Source organism: Notamacropus eugenii, chromosome 6 (assembly GCF_028372415.1).
Source record: "Notamacropus eugenii isolate mMacEug1 chromosome 6, mMacEug1.pri_v2, whole genome shotgun sequence".
NCBI lineage: Eukaryota > Metazoa > Chordata > Mammalia > Diprotodontia > Macropodidae > Notamacropus > Notamacropus eugenii.
This window is the reverse complement of record NC_092877.1, coordinates 387,487,380-387,507,059: the sequence shown is the minus strand read 5'-3', so window position 1 is coordinate 387,507,059 and position 19,680 is coordinate 387,487,380. Positions and strand designations below refer to the sequence as shown.

General features: G+C 50.7%; 1 protein-coding gene across 5 annotated transcripts in view; it reads left to right on the top strand.

Annotated features, from left to right (window-relative positions):
- ATP2A3 (ATPase sarcoplasmic/endoplasmic reticulum Ca2+ transporting 3) overlaps positions 1 to 19,680 on the top strand; it is a 97,568-nt gene that overhangs the window by 31,217 nt on the left and 46,671 nt on the right. For 4 of the 5 annotated variants that reach the window (XM_072618935.1, XM_072618939.1, XM_072618937.1 and 1 more), the window contains 4 exons: positions 746 to 826; positions 2,489 to 2,574; positions 3,737 to 4,201; positions 6,698 to 6,808. In XM_072618935.1, coding sequence (XP_072475036.1) covers positions 746 to 826; positions 2,489 to 2,574; positions 3,737 to 4,201; positions 6,698 to 6,808 — 743 coding nt within the window. The remainder of the gene's footprint in view (positions 1 to 745; positions 827 to 2,488; positions 2,575 to 3,736; positions 4,202 to 6,697; positions 6,809 to 19,680) is intronic. The other variant, XM_072618936.1, reaches the window with a different exon arrangement.

Sequence of the window (19,680 nt, the reverse complement as noted above, 5' to 3'; positions counted from 1 at the left end):
CTAGGGGTTGGCCAGTGTAGCCTTCAGCCTGCTCTGCACACACACTATTTTCCATACCCCCCTCTGTGTCCATTCCTTGTCCAGGTTCCCCTTCCACTCCTCTCCCCATCTTTATATTATACACTAGCTCCCAGTCATGTTCAGAATCTGGTCATGTGGCCCTGTGACACTGCAGGGCCTGGGAGCCGGGAGTGGCCTCCCACATTGTCCACATGAGCCAGAGGCTGACAGGCCAGCTTTGCTCATAGCTTTGGTGCCCTGTCCCATCTGAAGGGGTTTCAAAGGTACCAAGGGTCCCTCTTTTTAAGAGTGGGCAGCCATGTCCCAGAGGGAGGCAGGAACTCGGCAGGAGGCTCTGATGGCCATCAGCTCTTTCTGGCTAGAGTCAGAATGGAGCATTGAGGACCTGTAGGCCACTCCAAGGCCCAGGGGGTGAGTGAATCCAGCCACCCAGATACTTCCTCCAGAAGTGTGGCCTTGCCTCAGCATGCCAACTGCCAGGGTCTGTGCCACAAGGCCACATAGTCTCAGCCCCATTTTACAGAAGAGGAGAGGGGGGCCCAGAGGTTGCAGGAAGAGACCCAGCCAAGAATATTCAGAGTTGATGGCAGGATTCAGAGGAGGGTCTAGGGCTCCTGCCATCCATTTCTGGTGACCCAGAAGGAGGGCAGGCCTGAGTGGGCCTGCTGGACAGCAGGGACATCCCTCCCTGATGAAGGTTCTTCTCTCTCTCACCTCCCCACAGTTGGTGACAAGGTGCCAGCTGACATCCGTCTCATCGAGATCAAGTCCACCACGCTGAGAGTTGATCAGTCCATCCTGACAGGTGAGGGTGTGGTCTGGGGTGGAGGGGTTGGCGCCAAGGGCAGCTCAAATGCCCAGGGCTGGGTTTCCAGCCAAATCCATGTCCAGTTACCTGTTCCCAGTGCAGGATGGAGGGCAGGCCTTGGGCTGAGCCAGGGTTACTGGCTGGGGTCTCATTCTGGGAGGGCAGCTTGGGGAATGAGAGATCAGAGAGGTAGAACTATGTCCTCTCCCAAGGAAGGAGCCTTCCTGGAGCATGCTTCCCCATGCATTGGGAAACCAGGGTGCCCCGCTGTAAGTGGCTGAACTGAACAGAGCAGGGATAGTAGGGTCCTGGCAGCCTCCTTGACTGGCCTGAGATGTTCCCCTCTGACTTCCCAGACCCAGGACTGCTTGGCTGCTGATTCTGGCAGCTGTAGTTAAGCAAGGGTGGCAGCTGTGGGGAAGAAGGGGCAGAACTCCAAAAAGTCCCTGTTTGGATGCTCCTGGGTCCCCTCTTCCCCTCAGTTAGGACTGCAGAAGCCCTCTCTGAAGCAGGGCTTTGGGGTGTGTGAGGAGAGGAACAGTTAGAAGCAGGAAGACAGGTCAGGCATGTTCCCATAGACTGCACTGGGGCTTGGAGGTCTTGTCTTGACTCTGCTAAGATCTGGGTGTGAATCTGGCTGTAAGACTTGGGCAAGGGAAGCTGGTCTGGGCCTCGGAGCTGGATTGGGTAATGTCTGAGATGTTTCCAAAGTCATCCCTCCTAGATCTCTATCTCAGATTCAGCTCCTCTTACCTAAGGCAAATCCAGACAGGAAGCCAGGGACAGGCCCAGGGCCAGGAAGGCTCCCCTTGAGTGGCCCCAGTGACCTTGGGTCTGAGGTGGGAGGCCTCTGCTGGTAGGCTGGAGGTGGCCTGGGTCATGGAGTGGTCACAGTCAGGAGGAGAAAGATCACTTGATAGGGGCAGGGTTGGGAGTTCTGAGGATCACTCTACACTGGCTCCTGGAGTCTGGCCCCTGAGCACTGGGACACTCCTGCTCTGTGGAAAAGCATTGAATAAGCACCTATCCTGGCCAAGAACTGAGACTAGCCACTGGGGAGAGAAAGATGAGTGATCCCAACACCTCAGAGCTGGTGGGACCTCAGGGGCCTCAAGTGTGAGATGTACCCAACCAAGGATCCTCGTGAGCATCACTGACTCCAGAGGTCATTCAGCCTCAGCTTGGAGCCTTCCAGGAACAGGGAGCTGCTTCTCCAGATGGTCAGGCCATGCTGGGGCCAAGTCTGTCCCTGAACTTTCCCACCCCTTGTTTTCCCCTCCAAGACCAAGCCAATGAAGCTTATCTTTTCTTCATGTGGCAGCCTTTCAGAGACTTGCATGGGCTCTGATGTGCCCTGGAGCCTTCTTTTCCAAAGAAGAGGCTTAGAATAGGAGCTACCACCTGGCATTTGACTGGGCAGGGAGGGGGCAAGGAAGGGATACAAGGTAGACAGCAGAGGAGAGATCAGACAAATGGGGAAACTGAGGCCCATAGGCCTCCTGCCAGCAGCCCCTGTGTCTGAGTGCCTGGTGGCAGTTTGGGAAGAGGGAAGTACAGAGCTGTCCTTGCAGGATTCAGAATTTTGGTGTGTGTGTGTGTGTGTGTGTGTGTGTGTGTGTGTGTGTGTGTATGTGTGTGTGTGTGTGTGTGCATGTGCAGGTGAATCCATGTCTGTGATCAAGCACACTGACCCCATCCCTGACCCCCGGGCTGTGAACCAGGACAAGAAGAACATGCTGTTCTCGGTGAGTTGCGTCAGTGGTCCTGCTTGGGAATGTGGGGGAGGACGTGGCAGTTTTCATAATTCAGAGCCCCGCAGCTTCCTAAGGCTCTGCCCCAGTGAGGGAGGGAGGGAGGATCAGGAGTGGGGATCCAGGTCTCATGGGGTGTGTCTGTCTATCTGTTACAATATTCACTGTCCAGACAACTCTCAAACCTGTCTGGGCCAGGTTTAGTGAGGCTCTCCCCTCCCAAGAGATAGCCAGAGCACATAGTGGGGTCCTCACTGTGTAGATAGAACCAAGATTCTGAAAGGCTGGGCCATTTGTCCAGTGTGATGGGAGCTGCTGAGAGCCCCCTCATGTGCTCTGGCTCAAAGCCTATGTGGAGCTCTTAGTTGGCACTAAAGCTGCCTGGCTTGGGAAAGGCAGAGCTGGGGGCTTAGAGCTACCCCCTTCTGCCTCTGATCGCTGCTGATCTGTGCTGTGGAGGAGAGACCCAGCCTCGGTGAGGCTAGAAGATGGGGAATCCATCTTGGCCATGCCTTCCCTTTGAGGTCTTGGCCAAGGGTCAAGGGTCTGGACTTCCTCAGTTTCCTGCCCTGTAAAGTGATGGGGCTGGTGTCAATGTTGTGGCCCTTCTGGCCCTGGTAGCTCAGGTGTCTTTTGGGTGACCTGCCAGAGTGCAGCCTCCAGTAGGGGCCCGTGAACCTGTGTCTGCTTAGGCCGGGATCACCTTGTGTGGCCACACCATGTTGAAGCACCAGCCCTTCTCTTCCTGTGCCCCTCAGTCCCACCTCATGACCTGTCTTGTGAAGAGGGGCAGAAGCCCAATTTTAGCACCCCTATTAGACTGATGAGAGACCAGAAATACCCAGAGAAGCATGGCTCTAGGACAGGGCAGAGTGTGAGCCAGACCCCAGACTCAGAATCTAGGGCTCTGTTTTTCTCAGTGCCTGCTGCTTGGCCATACTGGGGTCCTCCTCTGTACTGTCATTCCAACCCTAGGGGGATATCTTACAGTCTAGTTGTTGTGTCCATACTCAATGCTGGAGGGCTCTTTCTGACCCCAGGGGCAGCAGGGGCCAGAAGGGAGCAGCGCTGCTCACTGTCTCCCAAGGAGTGAGCAGTCTCAGGGTTGGTGGGGGGGGCCTGTCACTGCCAGTCACTGAGCGCTCCTGGCTTCCAGGGCACCAACATTGCATCGGGCAAGGCCGTGGGCGTGGTTGTCGCCACTGGGGTCTACACGGAGATTGGTAAGATCCGCAACCAGATGGTGTCCACGGAGCCAGAGAAGACCCCGCTGCAGCAGAAGTTAGACGAGTTCAGCCAGCAGCTGTCCAAGGTCATCTCCATGATCTGTGTGGCGGTCTGGGCCATCAACATCAGTCACTTCAGCGACCCCGTCCATGGCGGCTCCTGGTTCCGCGGAGCCATCTACTACTTCAAAATTGCCGTGGCCTTGGCAGTGGCTGCCATCCCTGAGGGGCTCCCTGCCGTCATCACCACCTGCCTGGCGCTGGGGACCCGGCGCATGGCCAAGAAAAATGCCATTGTGCGCAGTTTACCCTCCGTGGAGACTCTGGGCTGCACATCTGTCATCTGCTCCGACAAGACAGGGACCCTGACCACCAACCAGATGTCTGTCTGCCGGGTAAGTGTCTGAAGTGCTCCCCTCTTGCCCCAGTCCCTACCACTGCCTCCTCCTCCTCCTTTCTTGTCTGTCTCTGATCAGAGTTCTTTAGCCTTGCTCTTGAGTTAGGATGACCTGTAAAGGGTGTGTCCAGGCCATTGTGGACTATCTGGTGGCACAGTGGAGAGAGTGCTGGCCCTGGGGTCAGGAGGACCTGAGTTCAAATTTGACCTTGGATACTTCCTAGCTGTGTGACCTGGGCAAGCCACTTAACACTGTTTGCCTCAGTTTCCCCATCTGTAAAATGAGCTGGAGAGGAAATGCCAAACCACTCGAGTGTCTCTGCCAAGAAAACCCCAGATGGGGTCATGAAAAATCAGATATGACTGAACAACAGTAGTGGTTCACTGGTAGGTAGATGCCCGGCAAAGACTTATGGAAGTGACTGAATGACTTTGTGTGGGGTCTGGAAGCCCCCTCCCTCCAACACACACATATATGCTCTGGGCTGGGGAATCTGATTTTCTTGACAGTCTTTGAGAGGTGGAGAGCATCTTCCATGAAAGAAAGCTGGAGGAGGGAGGTGGGAGCCGGTTGTGTGGGCCTCTTGCCTGTGTGGCCCGTCCATCCCAACTTTCAGGCTTTGGGAGTGGGGGTGGGGTTTTGTGGCAGGGGGTAGGGGGTGGGGGAGTGGGGGAGGATGGGAGGGGAGGAGAATAGACTTCTATTTCTGGTTAGAAAGTGAGGCCTCTGGCTTCTCCCTAGCCTCTGGTGGGATGGGAACAGGGATCAGGGAGGCTTATGGCTCCAACGTGGCCAGCTGGTGCTGAACCCCTGGAATCTGAGGGACGAAGGTTGGTGAGTTCCTCACAGCCAGCCCTGATGGGCTCAGTGCGAGGAGTGTAGGAGTGGCAGGGTCTGGGCATGGGCCCCTTTCAGACCTGTGCCCATCCTTCTGAAAGCTTGGGGGGAGGAGCTGCTGCACTTGTAGACCAGCCCCCCCTCAGAAGCTTTCTGGGAGAGTCATTGGATGCAGGAGGAGACAAGATTTTCCAGAACTTTAAAGCACCCATTCATAAAGTGATGGGCTCATTGCAAACTTCCCCCTTTCTAGTCATTCCGGCCTGTCCCTTAAGGATCTCCTTCCCCTGGGCAATGTTCCGCGAGCCCTTGTTGGGAGGGTTGTAGATGCCCCCCACTTTAGGTGGTCTTGGTCCTTGTTCCCTCAGAATCCATGCTGAATCTCATTAGCGGGGGGAGAGAGGTGGTCTGGGGGGGCTTGATAGGTGGCCCAAGGCCCGCCCCTAGAAAGGCCAGAGAGCCCAGGCCTGGGGAGTCATTGGGTCCCCCTCCCTGGGCTAGTTTGGGTAGGTCCTTCCTGGGCACGGTTGGGAGGGCAACATCTTAGTGACAAATATTTTTGTGGGAATTGCATGTTTTCTTGACCGAAACAATCATGCTTTGAGTGTGGGGAAAGTTGTTCCATGACACCCCCTCCCTGCCCCAGGAGAACTTGGCCTGGTTCCTTCTTTCCTCCCTCAGGGAGGGGGTGTTGTTTGTGCTTCTTTCTTCTGACTTCTTCCCTGTTTGGAAAAGAGCTCAGAATCCAGGCTCCCAAAGTCTCCTGACTTTTTGCTGGGTGGGGTTCAGTTTTGTCCATGAAGACATTGTTCCTGGGGGAGGGAAATTTATTGTTCTTATGTCTCCCCTCATAGTGCCTAGCACTCAGTAGGTGCTCAGTCTGGCCTGTGCCCATAATGGCATGATTTCCCTGGGGAGCCCAGTTGACCTGGAGAAAGTGGAATGAGCTGGCAGTGAGTCTGGAGAATTCCACCACCATCCTTTATTGCCCAAGGGGTAGAAGCACTTGGAATCTAAACGTTCAAACCAAGACGAGTCCCTTCCCTTAGCCAGCCTATGTCCACACAGAGTGGGATGGGGGCAGAGGAGAGGGCCCCAAACCAAGCCTGAGGGGGTAGGTGAGAGCAAAGACTCTGGTTTGAGAGAATGCCTGAGGCTTCCCTTCACATGCCCAGAGGTCTTCAAACAGGCTGGATAACCTGCCTGTGGTCCAGGGTGTCCTGGGATAGGGTCTGACTCCACGGCCTCAGAGGTCCCTACCAGGGTGGTGAGCCCTCTCTTGAGGCTCAGCCTCCCAGAGCCAGGATGGGACATTGACTTCTCAGGGTCCCAGGGATGCCCCTGTGGGACTGGGGTTCTCTATTGCCATCAGCCCAAGCTACCGTTCTGGGTGTGTCAGCCACCAGTGACTGTGTGACCAGTTCACATCCATTAGCTTTGACAGAAAGAACAAATATAAGTGTTCTCCCTGACACTTTGAGGGATGTACTCTCTCCACGCTGCCTGGGGAGTCTCTGGGGAGGGTGGGCCCAGATAATATCATTTTCACACAGCATTAGTATCACTAAGTTCCCCTTCAATGCCTTATCCCTGCTGGATGCATCCCCATCTTGACCACGGTTGGTTTGGTTCCAAAGGTCATTCCTTGCTCTTCAGGGCATTGGACCCGTCATGAACTTGGCTCCTGGAACCAGGGTAGTTGGCCCTCCTTATCCTTTCCCCGCAAATGAAAGAGCAGAGGCTGAGGCTCCAGGCCAGCTTCAGATGGTAAGGAGGCCCAAGGACTCTCCTCTTGTTTCCCTTGGATGTGTTCCAGCAGGTAGAGCTGAGCCCCCCTAGGGGACTTGTTTGGGTTGCAGAATGTCCATATGAGCTCCAAAGTCTGGGCAAGGGGCTTCCATGATGATCTGTGAGCCCTTGAGGGATGGAGGGCTCCTGAGAACTGGGCTTTGGGGCCACCAGCTTGGAGAAGCTGGACTCAGTTTCTGGTTCCCTGAGGTCAGGGAGGTCTAGGAGGTCAGCCATGTCCTGTGTTTAGGGCTGGATCTGCCACAGGATTGGAAGGAAATAGATGCTTTTAGACCATGTCATGTTTGACCCAGAAGTTTCCTACGGGCTCTCTTGGGCTCTCTTGGCAGCTGCCTAGTGATTGGCCCCTGGCTTACCCTCAGAATTGGAGGGTAGCTTCCAAACATTCCCGACTTCCCCTTAAAAAGTCTTCAAGGAACTGAGTTGGCCAGTGGTCCAGGTGGCAGGGGCCCAAGTTTGCCCTGGAGCTATAGAGGACTGGCTGACCTCATCCCTGCTGCCCCCATACCCAGGCACTAAGGAGACATAGGACAGGGGCTGCTGGTGCATTCTGTGGTCAATTAGCACCTGCTTGGGGAGTAGAAATGAGCTTGGGTGCTCAGCCTGGGTAGGAGGACAGAGGCCCTTGGGACTGTTGGCTCTGGGGAGAGTCTGGCTGTCAGTCCTGGGCACCTGTGTATGTCCTCAGCTGGGAGACCTAAGACTGAAGTCTGGCTGCCTGCTTCCCTCCCCTGGCCTAAAATGCCCACAGCAGAGACATGGCAAGACTGGACCCCTATTCGCCTCCTATGAGTTCCCTGGGCAGGGAGCCCAAGGCATTGTTCCCACCCTCCTCTGGGGACAGCTGCTCAGTATTGACCTTGGCAGGTGGAGGCTGCCTGGGTGGGGTGCCCTTCTGACCAAGGCCACCTCAGCAGGAGAGCCAGGGAAACCTGTCTGTGCTCCACACAGCAGACAGGCCGCCTCCAGGAGAACCCCCTCCCAGGCCTGTCGACCCAGGGACACTCAGGGTGGACTGCCCCTCCCCTTCTTCCTCTCTCTGGTCTCCTGCTCTGTGCCTCTCTCTGTGCTCTTGGCTCAAAGAGAGCTCTGCATAAAGTCGAGAATGATGTCAGGCTCTTGTCTCATTCCCTGGGCCTCTCCCCAGGGCCCCCCTGCCCTGCCTCGGCCCAAATCCTTGCTGTTCCACAGATCCCTGTGAACTCAGGGCTGGGGAGAAAAGACTGGAACAGGAACTGCGCTCAGAGAACTTAGATTCTGGTGGGAAGGCAAGATGTTCACCAGGTAGCGGATTCAAGGCTGTTTGTAAAGGGCAAGGATGCCCTCAGCTCTCTGTGTGCTGGGGCACAGGGAGGGGGATAAGGACAGACTCTGTGGGAAAGAAGTAATACCTGAGAAAGCCTTGAAAGATGACTGGAGCTCCAGGATTTGGAGGTCCAGGCCTGGGAGACAGGCTATGTGGGAGATGGGTCTTTGTTTCCCTGGAGCTGTGTGGTGCCTTGAACATAGTGCTTTTTAATGGAAGTTTGTGAGAGGGAAGGAGGGCACATGTTAACTTAGAACAGGGGAGGACTGGGGCAGGCAGATGGCACAGTGGACAGAGCACGGGGCCCTGGAGTGGGTAGGACCTGAGTTCAAATCCAACCTCAGCCACCTACTAGCCACGTGACCCTGGGCAAGTCACTTAAGCCCAGTTGCCTGCAGGTCCTACAGCCAGGGGGTGCTGGAGGACTCGAACCCTGGACTAGCTGCTGCTCCCTCAGACACCTGCATGGCACCACAATGAATGAATAAGAAAAGTCCTATTATTGTCCCCAGGTGATCTCCCTGGTGTCCTGCAGCCAGGAAGCATCTGGGGCAGCATTTGAACCCCGGTCTTCTTGATTCCAAGGCCAGCAATGTGCCCATGTTGTCCTGTGAGTGTGGAGGAGGGTGAGTTAGGAAGCTCATCGCAGTGAAATCAGAGGGGAAGCTATTTGCTCCTGGGGAGAGATGAGGGCCTTGGGGAAGGCCGAGAAGAAAGGAGCTGGTGCAGGGGCCTGAGGAGGACAAGGATGGGCCTGCTTCTCCTGTCCCAAGGGCCTCTCTGACCCCGAGTCCCTTCCCAGTGGGTAACTCAATCCCCCAGCTCTGGTTACTGGAGGAGATTGGACACATTCATTCGCTTGCTGAGCCGCTTTTGTCCTGGAACTTTCCCAGATGTTCCATGAGATTCTGGCTGAGCGTCTTGGGGAAGGAGGAGGAGGGAGGAGGAGGAAGGGGAGGAGGAAGAGGACAGCAGTAAGCTTACAAGGTCCACCTTTTCTGACCTCCTCTCCATCCTCTCAGTCTGCACTGGCTCACAGTATCCCCTTCCTCGTCATTCCACCTCACCTTTCTAGGGCATTCTCCTCACAGTCCCTCCCCTCTGGCCTTTCTTGTCTGGGAAGTAGGTACTGCAGGTGTTTCAGTTGTACAGACGAGGAAATTGAGGCCGAAAGAGGCATGGTCACTTTATGGGTACACTCTAGGAAGGCCCAGAGGTGGGACCTGAACTCCCTCTCTTGAAGTTTCTAATGATTTCCAGAAAGGAGGCTGGGGCAGAGAGAGGGGACACACAAAGAGCTGGGAGCTGGGCCTGGCCTCATGGCAAGGGCCTGAGTGCTCATGACTTTCCTGTCTGATCCTGCTACTGTTCTAGCCTGATCACCAAGGGTTCCCTTGCTTCTCCAGCTCTAGCAAAATCCTCCCTCTGAGCTCTTGCAAGGCATCCTGTCTCCCTCTACCAGGCACTCAGCCCTCTGCATGTTCTTCCTCCTGACCATAGATGTTTCTGGCAGGCAGCCTCTAGTGGTTTCCTGTTGCACCTTGTTTCTCAGGCAGCCCTACCCCTGCCCCAGGCCCCAGAGGGGGAACCCTGCTCCTTCCGGCCCCTCCTGTCTCTCTCATCCTCCCCCACCCTCACCCCAGCATTGTAACCACTCAATGAAGACTTGAATAAGCCCTCAAGGAGCTGAATGAATGAACTGGAAGGCCAGGGATGAAGAAACAGGAGGAAGAAGAGGAGAGGAGGGGGAGGAGGAAGGGGAAGAGGAGGTCAAGGGTGACCCTCCGTCACTCATCATGGTCCTGAATGGCACAACCCTCATCTTTGGTTGGCTCCAGGTCTTTCCTGAGACATTCTGAATGATCAACAACCCAACAGCCCTGACTGCCCCGGTTGGCTTCCCAGAACCTGAGGGCCCCAGAGTCCATCCTCCCACCCAGGGCAGGACATTCAGCTATGACATCCTATGGAGGTGGCCAGCCAGCCTCTCTAAGACTTTTGGGTTGGGGAGGTGTCTACTGTTTCCTTGTTCATTTTATTGTTCAAGTTCTTTGGGTTAATCTGGATTTTTTGACAGTCATATCACCCTATTCACTCAACTTACCACTGACCAAGGTGGTGCCTCTGGAGTCTTGTGGTCAGTCCTGGATACTCCAGTTTGGAAAGGACATTGATCAGCTGGAGAGTGTCCAGAGGAAGGCAGTCAGAATGTCAGAGGGCCTCGACATTATCAAGTTAAAGCATGCATTAAACACCTATTCGGTGCTGGGCACAGGGCTAAACACGGGATACAAAGAAAGACAAAGGACAGTCCCTCCAGGGGTCCCAGTCTAATGGGGAGGCTGCAGGCAAAGAAACTATAGACAGAAGGAAGGCCCTAGTATTGAGGGAGATTAGAAAAGGTCCTTGTGGAAGGTGGGATTTTATCTGGGACTTAAAGGAAGCCAGGGGAGCCAGGAGGTGGATGAGGAGGGAGGGCATTCTAGGCAGGGGGGATAGCCAGAGACGAGATGGAACAGTCAGGAGGCTGGAGTCGCTGGTGTGAAGAGGACAAGCTGGGAAGTCAGGTGGAAGAAGACTGGAAAGGGGTCAAGGGGCAGGTTAAGAAGGGCTTTGAATGCCGAACAGGATTTTATATTTGTCCCGGGGGTGATAGGGAGCCACTGGAGTTAGTGAGTGGGAAGGAGAAGGGTGATATGGTCAGGCCTGAGCTTTAGGAAGATCACTTTGGGGCTGAATGGAGGATGGACTGGAGTGGGGAGAGCCTGGAGCCAGTCAGAGCCCCCAACAACTACTGAAATAGTCCAAGCAGGAGGAGAACCAGGAGGTTGTGGTGTCCTGAAACTCTAGAGACAAGTGAGTATTAAGGAGGAGAGAGGCTACAGAAAATCTCCAGAGAGTTCAAGGAGAAAGATGGTTAAGAGGAGGCCATTGGGTTTGATGATTAAGGGATCCAAGGCGATTCTGGAGGGAACAGATTCCTTGGAGTGATGAGGTTGGAAGCCAGGCTGCAGAGTTAAGAGAATGAGAGGAGAGGAAAGGAAGGACACAAATCCTTTAGAATGTGTTGCGGAATGTGGTTTAAGGTGTTGATCTAGGTCTGCTTTCTGCCAGATTGCCTTCCAGTTTTCCCAGCAGTTTTTATCAAATGAGGTTGTTTTTGCCCCAGGCAATTCATGTTTCCACTTTATCAGACACTGGGCTATTATTGGCTTCCATCGTTTCTGAATCTCTCTACTGTTCCATCAATCTATGCCTCTGTTTTTTGTTGTTGTTTAGCCAATACCAGGTGGTTTTGAGGACTGCAGCTTTATAATACACTTTGAAGTCTAGATGTACCATTCCCCCTTCATACTTCTTTTTGTCATTTCCATTAATATTCGAGATCTTTTGTTTTTTCCCACTGAATTTTGTTAGTATTTTATCAAGGCTTATAAAGTATCCTGTTGGTAATTTGATTGGTATATCATTAAAGTGAAAATTAGCTTTAGAAGGATTGTCATTTTTACTATGTTGGTGCAGCCTAACCGAGCAACGAATATTCCTCCAGCTATTTAAGTGGTTCTTCCTTATTCTTAGGAGTATTTGTAATCGCGTCAATGTAAGTCCTTCATGTGCTTTGGGAAGCTGATCCCCAAATATTTTGTAGTTATTTGGAATTTCCATTTCTGTCATTGCTTCTTGTTTCATTATAGCCATGTTGAAATATTGCTGACTTGGAGGATTTATTTTGTTGCAACTTTGCTGAAGCTCTTGTCTCAGTATCTTTGCTGGTTCCCTGGGGTTTTCCAAGTAAACCAGCAAGCAGGAATAGTTCTAGCTCCTCTTTCCTTAACTTTACTTCTTCAATTTCTTCCTCTTTTCTCGTTGCGGTTGCTAACGTTCCCTGAACTACATCAAGTCATGGCTCCAAAAGTTCATGCCAAATGAGGATGGATGAAAGGAGCTGGACATGCTTAGTCTGGGAGAAAAGACTGGGGGTTTTCTTAAAGGACTTCCTCGGGCTGTCGTGTGGAGGGGAATCCTCCCTGTCCTTTTGGCCCCCGAGGATAGAACCAGGAGAAATGGGAGGTCACAAAGTGGGGGTGTCTGGGGTCACTGAGAGGCTGCATGTCAGGAGGTGCTCCCTCCCAATCAGAGCCCTTTCAGTATGGAAAGAGATGTCAGGGGAGGATGTGAAGGTCTCCAAGCATCCACTGATCTTCCTGTCCTTAGCATCCCACAGGCTGTTCTCACCTCTGCCTCGTTCATCCTTGTCTCTCTCCATGTGACTTAGGAGCCTCCTCCTTCAGGAAACCCTCCCTGATCTCCTCAGCACCTAGTGGTTACTTCCTTCTTGTGTTGTCAGATGCGTGCCTTCCTGTCTTTCTTTCTTTCTTTTTTTTTTTAATATTTAATTTATTTATTTTCAGTTTTCAATATTTACCTTCATAAGTTTTGAATTTTCTCCCCCTCTCTCTCCCCTCCCTCCCCAAGATGGCATGTAATCTTATGTGGGCTCTACACATACATTCCTATTAAACACATTTTCACATTAGTCATGTTGCATAGAAAAATTATAATGAATGGGAGAAACCATGAGAAACCAAACATAAAAGAGAAAAGTGGCTGCTTCACTCTGAAATCCAACGTCATAGTTCTTTCTCTGGATGTGGATGGCATCTTGCCTCAAGAGTCCTTTGGGAATGTTTTAGGTCCTTGCATGGCTGAGAAGGGCTCAGTCTATCAGAGACAATCCTCACACTCTGTGGCTTTTACTATGTACAATGTTCTCCTGGTCCTGCTCACTTCACTCAGCATCAGATCATAGAAGTATTTCCAGGTTTTTCTGAAGTCCACCTGTTCATCATTTCTTATAACACCATAGTATCCCTTTACATTCATATACTACAACTTGTTCAGCCTTTCCCCAACTCAGGCGCATCCCCTTGACTTCAGTTCTTGGCTACCACAAAAAGAGCTGCTATAAATATTTTTGTACATGTGGGTCCTTTTCCCATTTTTATGATCCCTTGGGGATACAGATCTAGAAGCGATGTTAGTGGCTCTGTCTGTCTTTCTTATCCAGTAGAATGAAATCTCACTTTGTCTTCTTTCCCCAGCACCTGGAGTCAGGATTGGGATATGGAAGGTGCTTGGTGCCTTGGATTGGGGTTGATTAAAAAGGGTTCAGAGGAGTGAGGCTGCCAGGCATGACTGGGGGGGCTGATGTCTTGGATCTGGGTTTGGGCTTTGCTTTTTGACCATTTGGGTACCTTTGGGCAACTCTTTCTCCCCCTGGGACTCAGTTTACTTCCAGTAAATAAAGGAGTTGGTCCTGCATGATCTGTAAGCTTCTTGTAGCTCTCAGTCTTACCATCCTAGGGGCCCTTCTGTCTCCTCTTTACCTTGGGTGGAGCAGGGTCCCTTCAGGCGCCCTCCTTCTACCCCTACATAGTGTCTCTGAGGGGGCAGTAACCATTAAGATGGAAGTCCTTCCTGACTGGGAGCTGCCACATTGCCCTTGAGTAGTTCCTGGCAGTGGGGCAGAGCTGACATCTGCTCTTGCCCTGGCTCTCCAAGTTCTCCCATGCTCCATGTGGCTGGTGTTTAGGGGTCCATGAGGTGACTTCATCCTCAATAGAGGACTAGGAGGTCAGTCATCAGGTCCTCATGCTGGCCTATCTGGGCTTCCAGAGTGTCACCATCTATGAAATAGGACACAGGGGAGTGGACCAGCACCCTGTGGCACTGCTTGAATCTGTGTTGCCACCCAGCTCCCTGAGCTGCTGTGCTGAGCTGCACAATCTGGCCTGGTGTGAAATTAGTGAGCTGCCATCCCATCTCCTTCTGCGATGAGAGGAGACAGCCTTGCTGTAGGGTCCAGCTCAGTCCATGGACTGGCCTGTCTGTGGCTCCCCTCCATGTCTGCTCCTGGTCCTGCCCATCCTGTGAGGGCAGCTGTTCTCCAGACCCAAATGTCCATTTCCTTCAATCAGTCCTCGTAAGACATGAACTGGAGGCTCTTCTCTACGCTGGTGGAGAAGAACTCTGAACTTAGAACTCTTTCCATCTCATCACTATCCTCCTTAAATGATGGCTCTGGATGGGGCCTGGCTAGAGCAGAGTACAGCCAGATGACCACCTACTGTGGAACTGTCATCAGCTAACTTTAACTGGCCCAAGATGGACACTGGGGAGTGACCTGCTAAAAGGGCGGGGCTGTGCCTCTCAGCCAATCCCACAGCTTCTCTTCTTGACCCATTCAAAGAGAATCTTCCCCCACCTCCGTCACATACACACGCACAAACAGGTCCCAGGATGCACCCACCTTATTGAGAACTGTCATTGAATGATTGCTTGGAATGGTGGGGACTCACCCCCCAACCTCAGCCTAACTTCCAGGCTGACAATATAGTCATTCATAAATTGGTGGGTTTGGGGACTAAGCCTTTAACTATTTTTGAATCCATTTCAAAGTATTATCATTCTGTCCATATCCAGGGCCCAGGGCTGACTGTGAGGGATCACAGAGCTTTGTCCTGGGCAGCCTATAACTTAGCATGGTGGCAGAAGCCAGGCCCAGAAACCCAAGCCCTTTAGAAGGTCAGGAGCCTGGCATTAGCACACCCCTTTGAAGGTGTTGGTCACAGCCAGTCCTCACCTATCCCTTCCTGGTGGCCAGTGTTCTGCGCTGAGCTTTTCTGAGGACAAGTGATGGGACCCCCTGAGGCTTCTGCTCCCTAGCTTGAGATGGGGGCTACTGCTCATTCCAGGTCAGGACAAGACGTCTGAGGAAGTTTCTTTGGGGAATAATCCCATAGAAAAGTCATTAATATGGGGGAGCATTGAGAAGGTGAAGAAGGCTCCTCTGTGTGCCTCAGTTTTCCCATCTGGCCAAAGGGGATTCCAGTAGTCACTCTTGATCTCAACAGCAGGGGTCAATGAGGGGCCAATGGGTAATCTGTGTATACATTTTGGTTGGGAAGAAGCTTCCTGCAGGCTGGTGAGCTGGCACTTCAGGTATCCCAGGTGATCCTGTTTTAACCTTAATTCCTACGCCCACTCTTAGCCTAATCTCTGACTCTCCTGCCCCCAGCCTGGAGATTTTTAAAGCTTGCCAAGTTTTCTTGGCACTTGTGGGACAGGTGACCTTTGCATTCTGGGCTCTGTCCCCAGTTCCAATAATGAACAAAGGCTGGGAAGGCCTGAGGGGGGCTGGGGAGGGGAGCTGAGCCACAGAGCTACTTCCTCCTAGGCCTTTCCCTGGAGCCAGTGGAATTCCTCCCAGCCATATAAGGGCAGAAGCCCCAGCTGGCTTCACTGGGAGTCCGAGGACTGGCTCTGTGCCAGCCGCCTGTGCAAAAGATCTGGGCTGACTTGGAAAGTGCGGTCCTATCCTGTTTATGGATGAATGTGCAGCTACTTCCTCCTGGCTGTTTGTCACAAATGTAAACGGTCCTTCCATTCTCCTTGGAGAGACCCAGCTGCTGCTTCTCCAGCCTAGGACCCCTGCTGAGGGCAGAGAGGTGGCCCCAGCTGCACTTCCTGGGCCCTTCTGGAGAGACCCCTTTTACCCCACACGTTCTCCCAAGAACTAATGTCTGCTCTCTTTCTCTCTCACTCTCTTCCTTTCTTCCCTCCTTCTTTCACTCCCCACCTCTCTTCCTTCTTCCCCTCTTTCTTTTCTCCCTTCCTCCTTCCTTCCTCCCACAAACATTTTTAAAAATTTATTATTTATTTTTAGCATTCTTTTCTTTTTTAAATTTTGAGTTCTACAGTCTCTCCTTTCCTCCCCCCTCCTGCCATGAGAAGGCAAATAATGTGATATCAATTATACATGTGAGGTCATGCATGTTTCCAAATTAGCCATATTGTAAAAAACCAAACCAAACCAAACCAAACCAGAGTGAGAAAGTGATGCTTGCCTTTGCATCAGATTCCATCAGTCTTCTCTCTGGAGGGGGAGAACACTTTTCATCATGAGCCCCTTGGAGTTGTCATGGATCATTCTTAATCGGAGCAGCTGACGTCATCATCACAACAGCGCTCTACCGTGCACAAAGATCTCCTGGTTCTTCACAGCTCGCTTTGCATCAGTTCATACACGTCTTCCCAAGGTTTTCCTGGGACCAGCCTCCTCACAATTCCCCACAATACAGTAGTATTCCATCACAATCATATACTATGGTTTATTCAGCCGTTCCCCAACTGATGGACATCCCTTCGGTTTCCAATTCTTGGCCACCACAAAAAGAGCTGCTATAAATATTTTTGTTCATGTGGGTCCTTTCCCCTTTCTGGGGAGATGTCTTTGGGATACAGACCTAGTAGTGATATTGCTGGATCAAAGAGTATGCGTGGTTTTGTAGTCCTTTGGGCATTCTCCAGAATGGTTGCACCAGTACATTAGTCCACCAATTTAGTGTACCTATTTTTCCCTCATCCCCTCCAGCATTTGTCATTTCTGATAGATAGAAGTACCTCAGAGTTGTTTTAACTTGCATTTATCTAATCAATAGTGGTTTAGAGTAGTTTTTCATATGACTATAGATAGCTTTGATTCTTTCTTCTGAAAACTTCCCGTTCATATCCTTTGACCATTTGTCAGTTGGGGAATGGCTCTTATTTCTATGAATTGGACTCAGTTCTATACTCAGTATATATTTGAGAAATGGAGCCTTTATTGGAGAAACTTGCTGTAAATTCTTATGATATTACTTCATTGTCTATGGTACCTTTTAGCAAAATGTACTTCCCGATTGTCTCTTTTAATTAGGTCTGCTTCGGCTTTGTCTGGCCTCATGATTGCGACCCTGCCTTTTTGTAAGCTTTCTTTTTACTTCAGCTGAAGCGTGTTAGACTCTGCTCCAGCCCGTCATTTACTTCTGTGTCTTTTGGCTTCAAGCATGTCTGCTGTGCACTGTATATCTTTGGATCCTGATTTCTAATTCATTTTGCTATTTATGGAGGAGCTCATCCCATTCACAGTAGTGATGGCCAGGAGTGTTTTCCCCTCCATCCCATTTTCTTCTGTTTATCCTTCTTTCTCTTTTCATCCTGTTCCTCCTCAAAAGTCTGTTTTCCTTCTGACTACTGCCTCCTTTAATCCAAGCTCCTTTTTATCACTACTCACCTTATATCTCTTATCCCCTTCACCTCCTGTTTCCCTATTAGATGAGATAGATTTCTATCCCCAACTGTGTGTGTGTATGTGTGTGTGTGTGTGTGTGTGTGTGTGTGTGAGAGAGAGAGAGAGAGAGAGAGAGAGAGAGAGAGAGAGAGAGAGAGAGAGAGAGAGAGAGTGTATGCTTCCTTTGAACAAATTCTGAGGAGAGTAAGGTGCAAGCCTTGCTGCCACCATGCCCCCCACCTTCCTTGCTGCCGCCATGCTCCCCACCTTCCTTGCATACCTCTTTTATGTGAGAAAATGTCCCCATTCTTCCTCTCTCCTTCTCTCAGTGCATCCCTCTTTTCACCGACATTTCTTCTGTGCAGATCTTCCCATCAAAACAATGCCTGTGCCCTCTGCTGTGTGTACTCCTAGCTACGCTGATAATGTACAGTTCTTAGGAGTTCCATGTGTGGTCTTCCCCTACAGGGATGGAGACAGTTTAACCTTACTGCGTCCCTTATGATTTCTGTCTGGTGCTTCTCTTGAGTCTCGTGGTTGTCACTTTCTGCTCAGCTCTGGTCTTCTCATCAGGAAGCCTTGAAAGTCCTCTATTTCATTTCGTTTTATTTTTTTTGGATATGATTCCATTACAGTCAGTTCACACGCATGTCCTCTGTCTACGTGAGCTCCATCTAACTGCCCTAAAAGAGATAATTCTTAGGAGTTAGAAGTATCATCTTTCCATGTAGGAATGTAAACATTCCTTATTGAATCCCTTATGACTTCTCTTTCCTTTGAACCTTTTTATGCCCCTCGAGTCTGGTATTTGAAAGTCAAATTTTCTACTCTATTCAGCTGTGATCTTTCCATTAAAATGCTTGAAAGACCTCTAGTCCATGGAATTTCTGTTTTTTACCCTGAAGAATTATACTCTTTTCCTGGGTAAGTGATTCTTAGTTGTAATCCTAGTTCCTTTACCCTCTGGGAAATCATATTCTAAGCCCTTCGATCCTTTCATGTAGAAGTTGCTAAATCTTATGTGATCCTGACTGTGATTCCATGATATTTGAATTGGTTTTTTTGGACTTCATGAAACATTCTCTCCTTGAGCTGGGAGCTCTGGAGTTTGACTATAACATTTCTGGGAGTTCTCAGTTTGGGATCTATTTCAGGAGGTGATCAGAGCAGTTTTCCTTGAAAGTGATGTCGGCTCTTTTTTGATCATGGCTTTTGGGTAGTCCAATCATTCTTAAATTATCACTCTTCTATCTATTTTCTAGTGGGATATTTGACATTTTCTTCTATTTTTTCACTCTTGATTTTGTTCTATTGTTTCTTGATATGTCATGGAGTCATTAGCTTCCTCTTGCCCAATTCTAATTTTTAAAGAGATGTTTTCTTCAGTGAACTTTTGTAACTGCTTTTCTATTTGACCAATTCTATTTTTAAGGAGTTCTTTTCTTCACTGAATTTTTTGTGCCTCATTCACCAACCTGTTGACTCTTTCTTTGTTTTCATGATTTTCTTGCCTCACTCTAATTTCTTTTCCTGTTTTTCCCCTTCTACCTCTCTTATTTCATTTTTAAAATCCTTTTTAAGCTCTTCCTGGAATTTTTTGGGGGTGGTCTGCAACCAGTTCACATTTTTTTTTGAGGTTTTGCATGTAGCTGTTTTCACATTGTTGTCTTCTCTGAGTTTGTGTTTTGATCTTCCTTGTGCGCGTAGTATCTTTCTATTGTCAGCTTCTTTTTTCTTTTCTTTTTTTGCTCATTTTCCCAGCCTATTTCATGACTTTGAACTTTATGTTAAGGTTGGGCTCTGCGCTTGGGGTAGAGGGAGCACTATCTCAGGTTTCAGGTCTTTCTTATTCCTGCTTTTGGAGCTAGTTCTGGGGGTCTGTAAGTTTTCAGTTCTTCCAAGGTGGTAGGATCTAAGGAGAGGTGTGCTCATTGCTCTAGTACTTCCTTTTCTTTCCTTGTGACTAAGCCCCGGTGCTCCCCTCTGTCCTGGAACTGTGACCCAGAGCTTATTTGAACAACAGAGTGGCCAGTCAGTGCCAGCTGTGCCCAAGGTTAGCAAAGTGTTCCCTGCAATCTCTTTCTAAAGCCCTTATGTCTCTGGGCTGGGTGCTCCTGAAGCTTCTGCTGCCTCTGGTGCTCCCCCACCAGCAAACTCCATTTGGAACTCTCTGTGCAGCACTGGAGATACAAAGACAATACATCCCCTTCCTCCAGGGAGTTCACATTCTCAGGGGACACAACATGTCAGACTAATATTAGATGCAAGGTGCTTTGAGGAAGAAAAGAACTTTGATACCTGCAGGCATCACAGAGGACTTCCTGTAGGAAGTGATACTGAGCTAGGTCTGGGGAGAAACTTCAGCTCTGAAAAGGGAGGGCCTGCCAATCATGGGGGACAGACCCTCTGTGA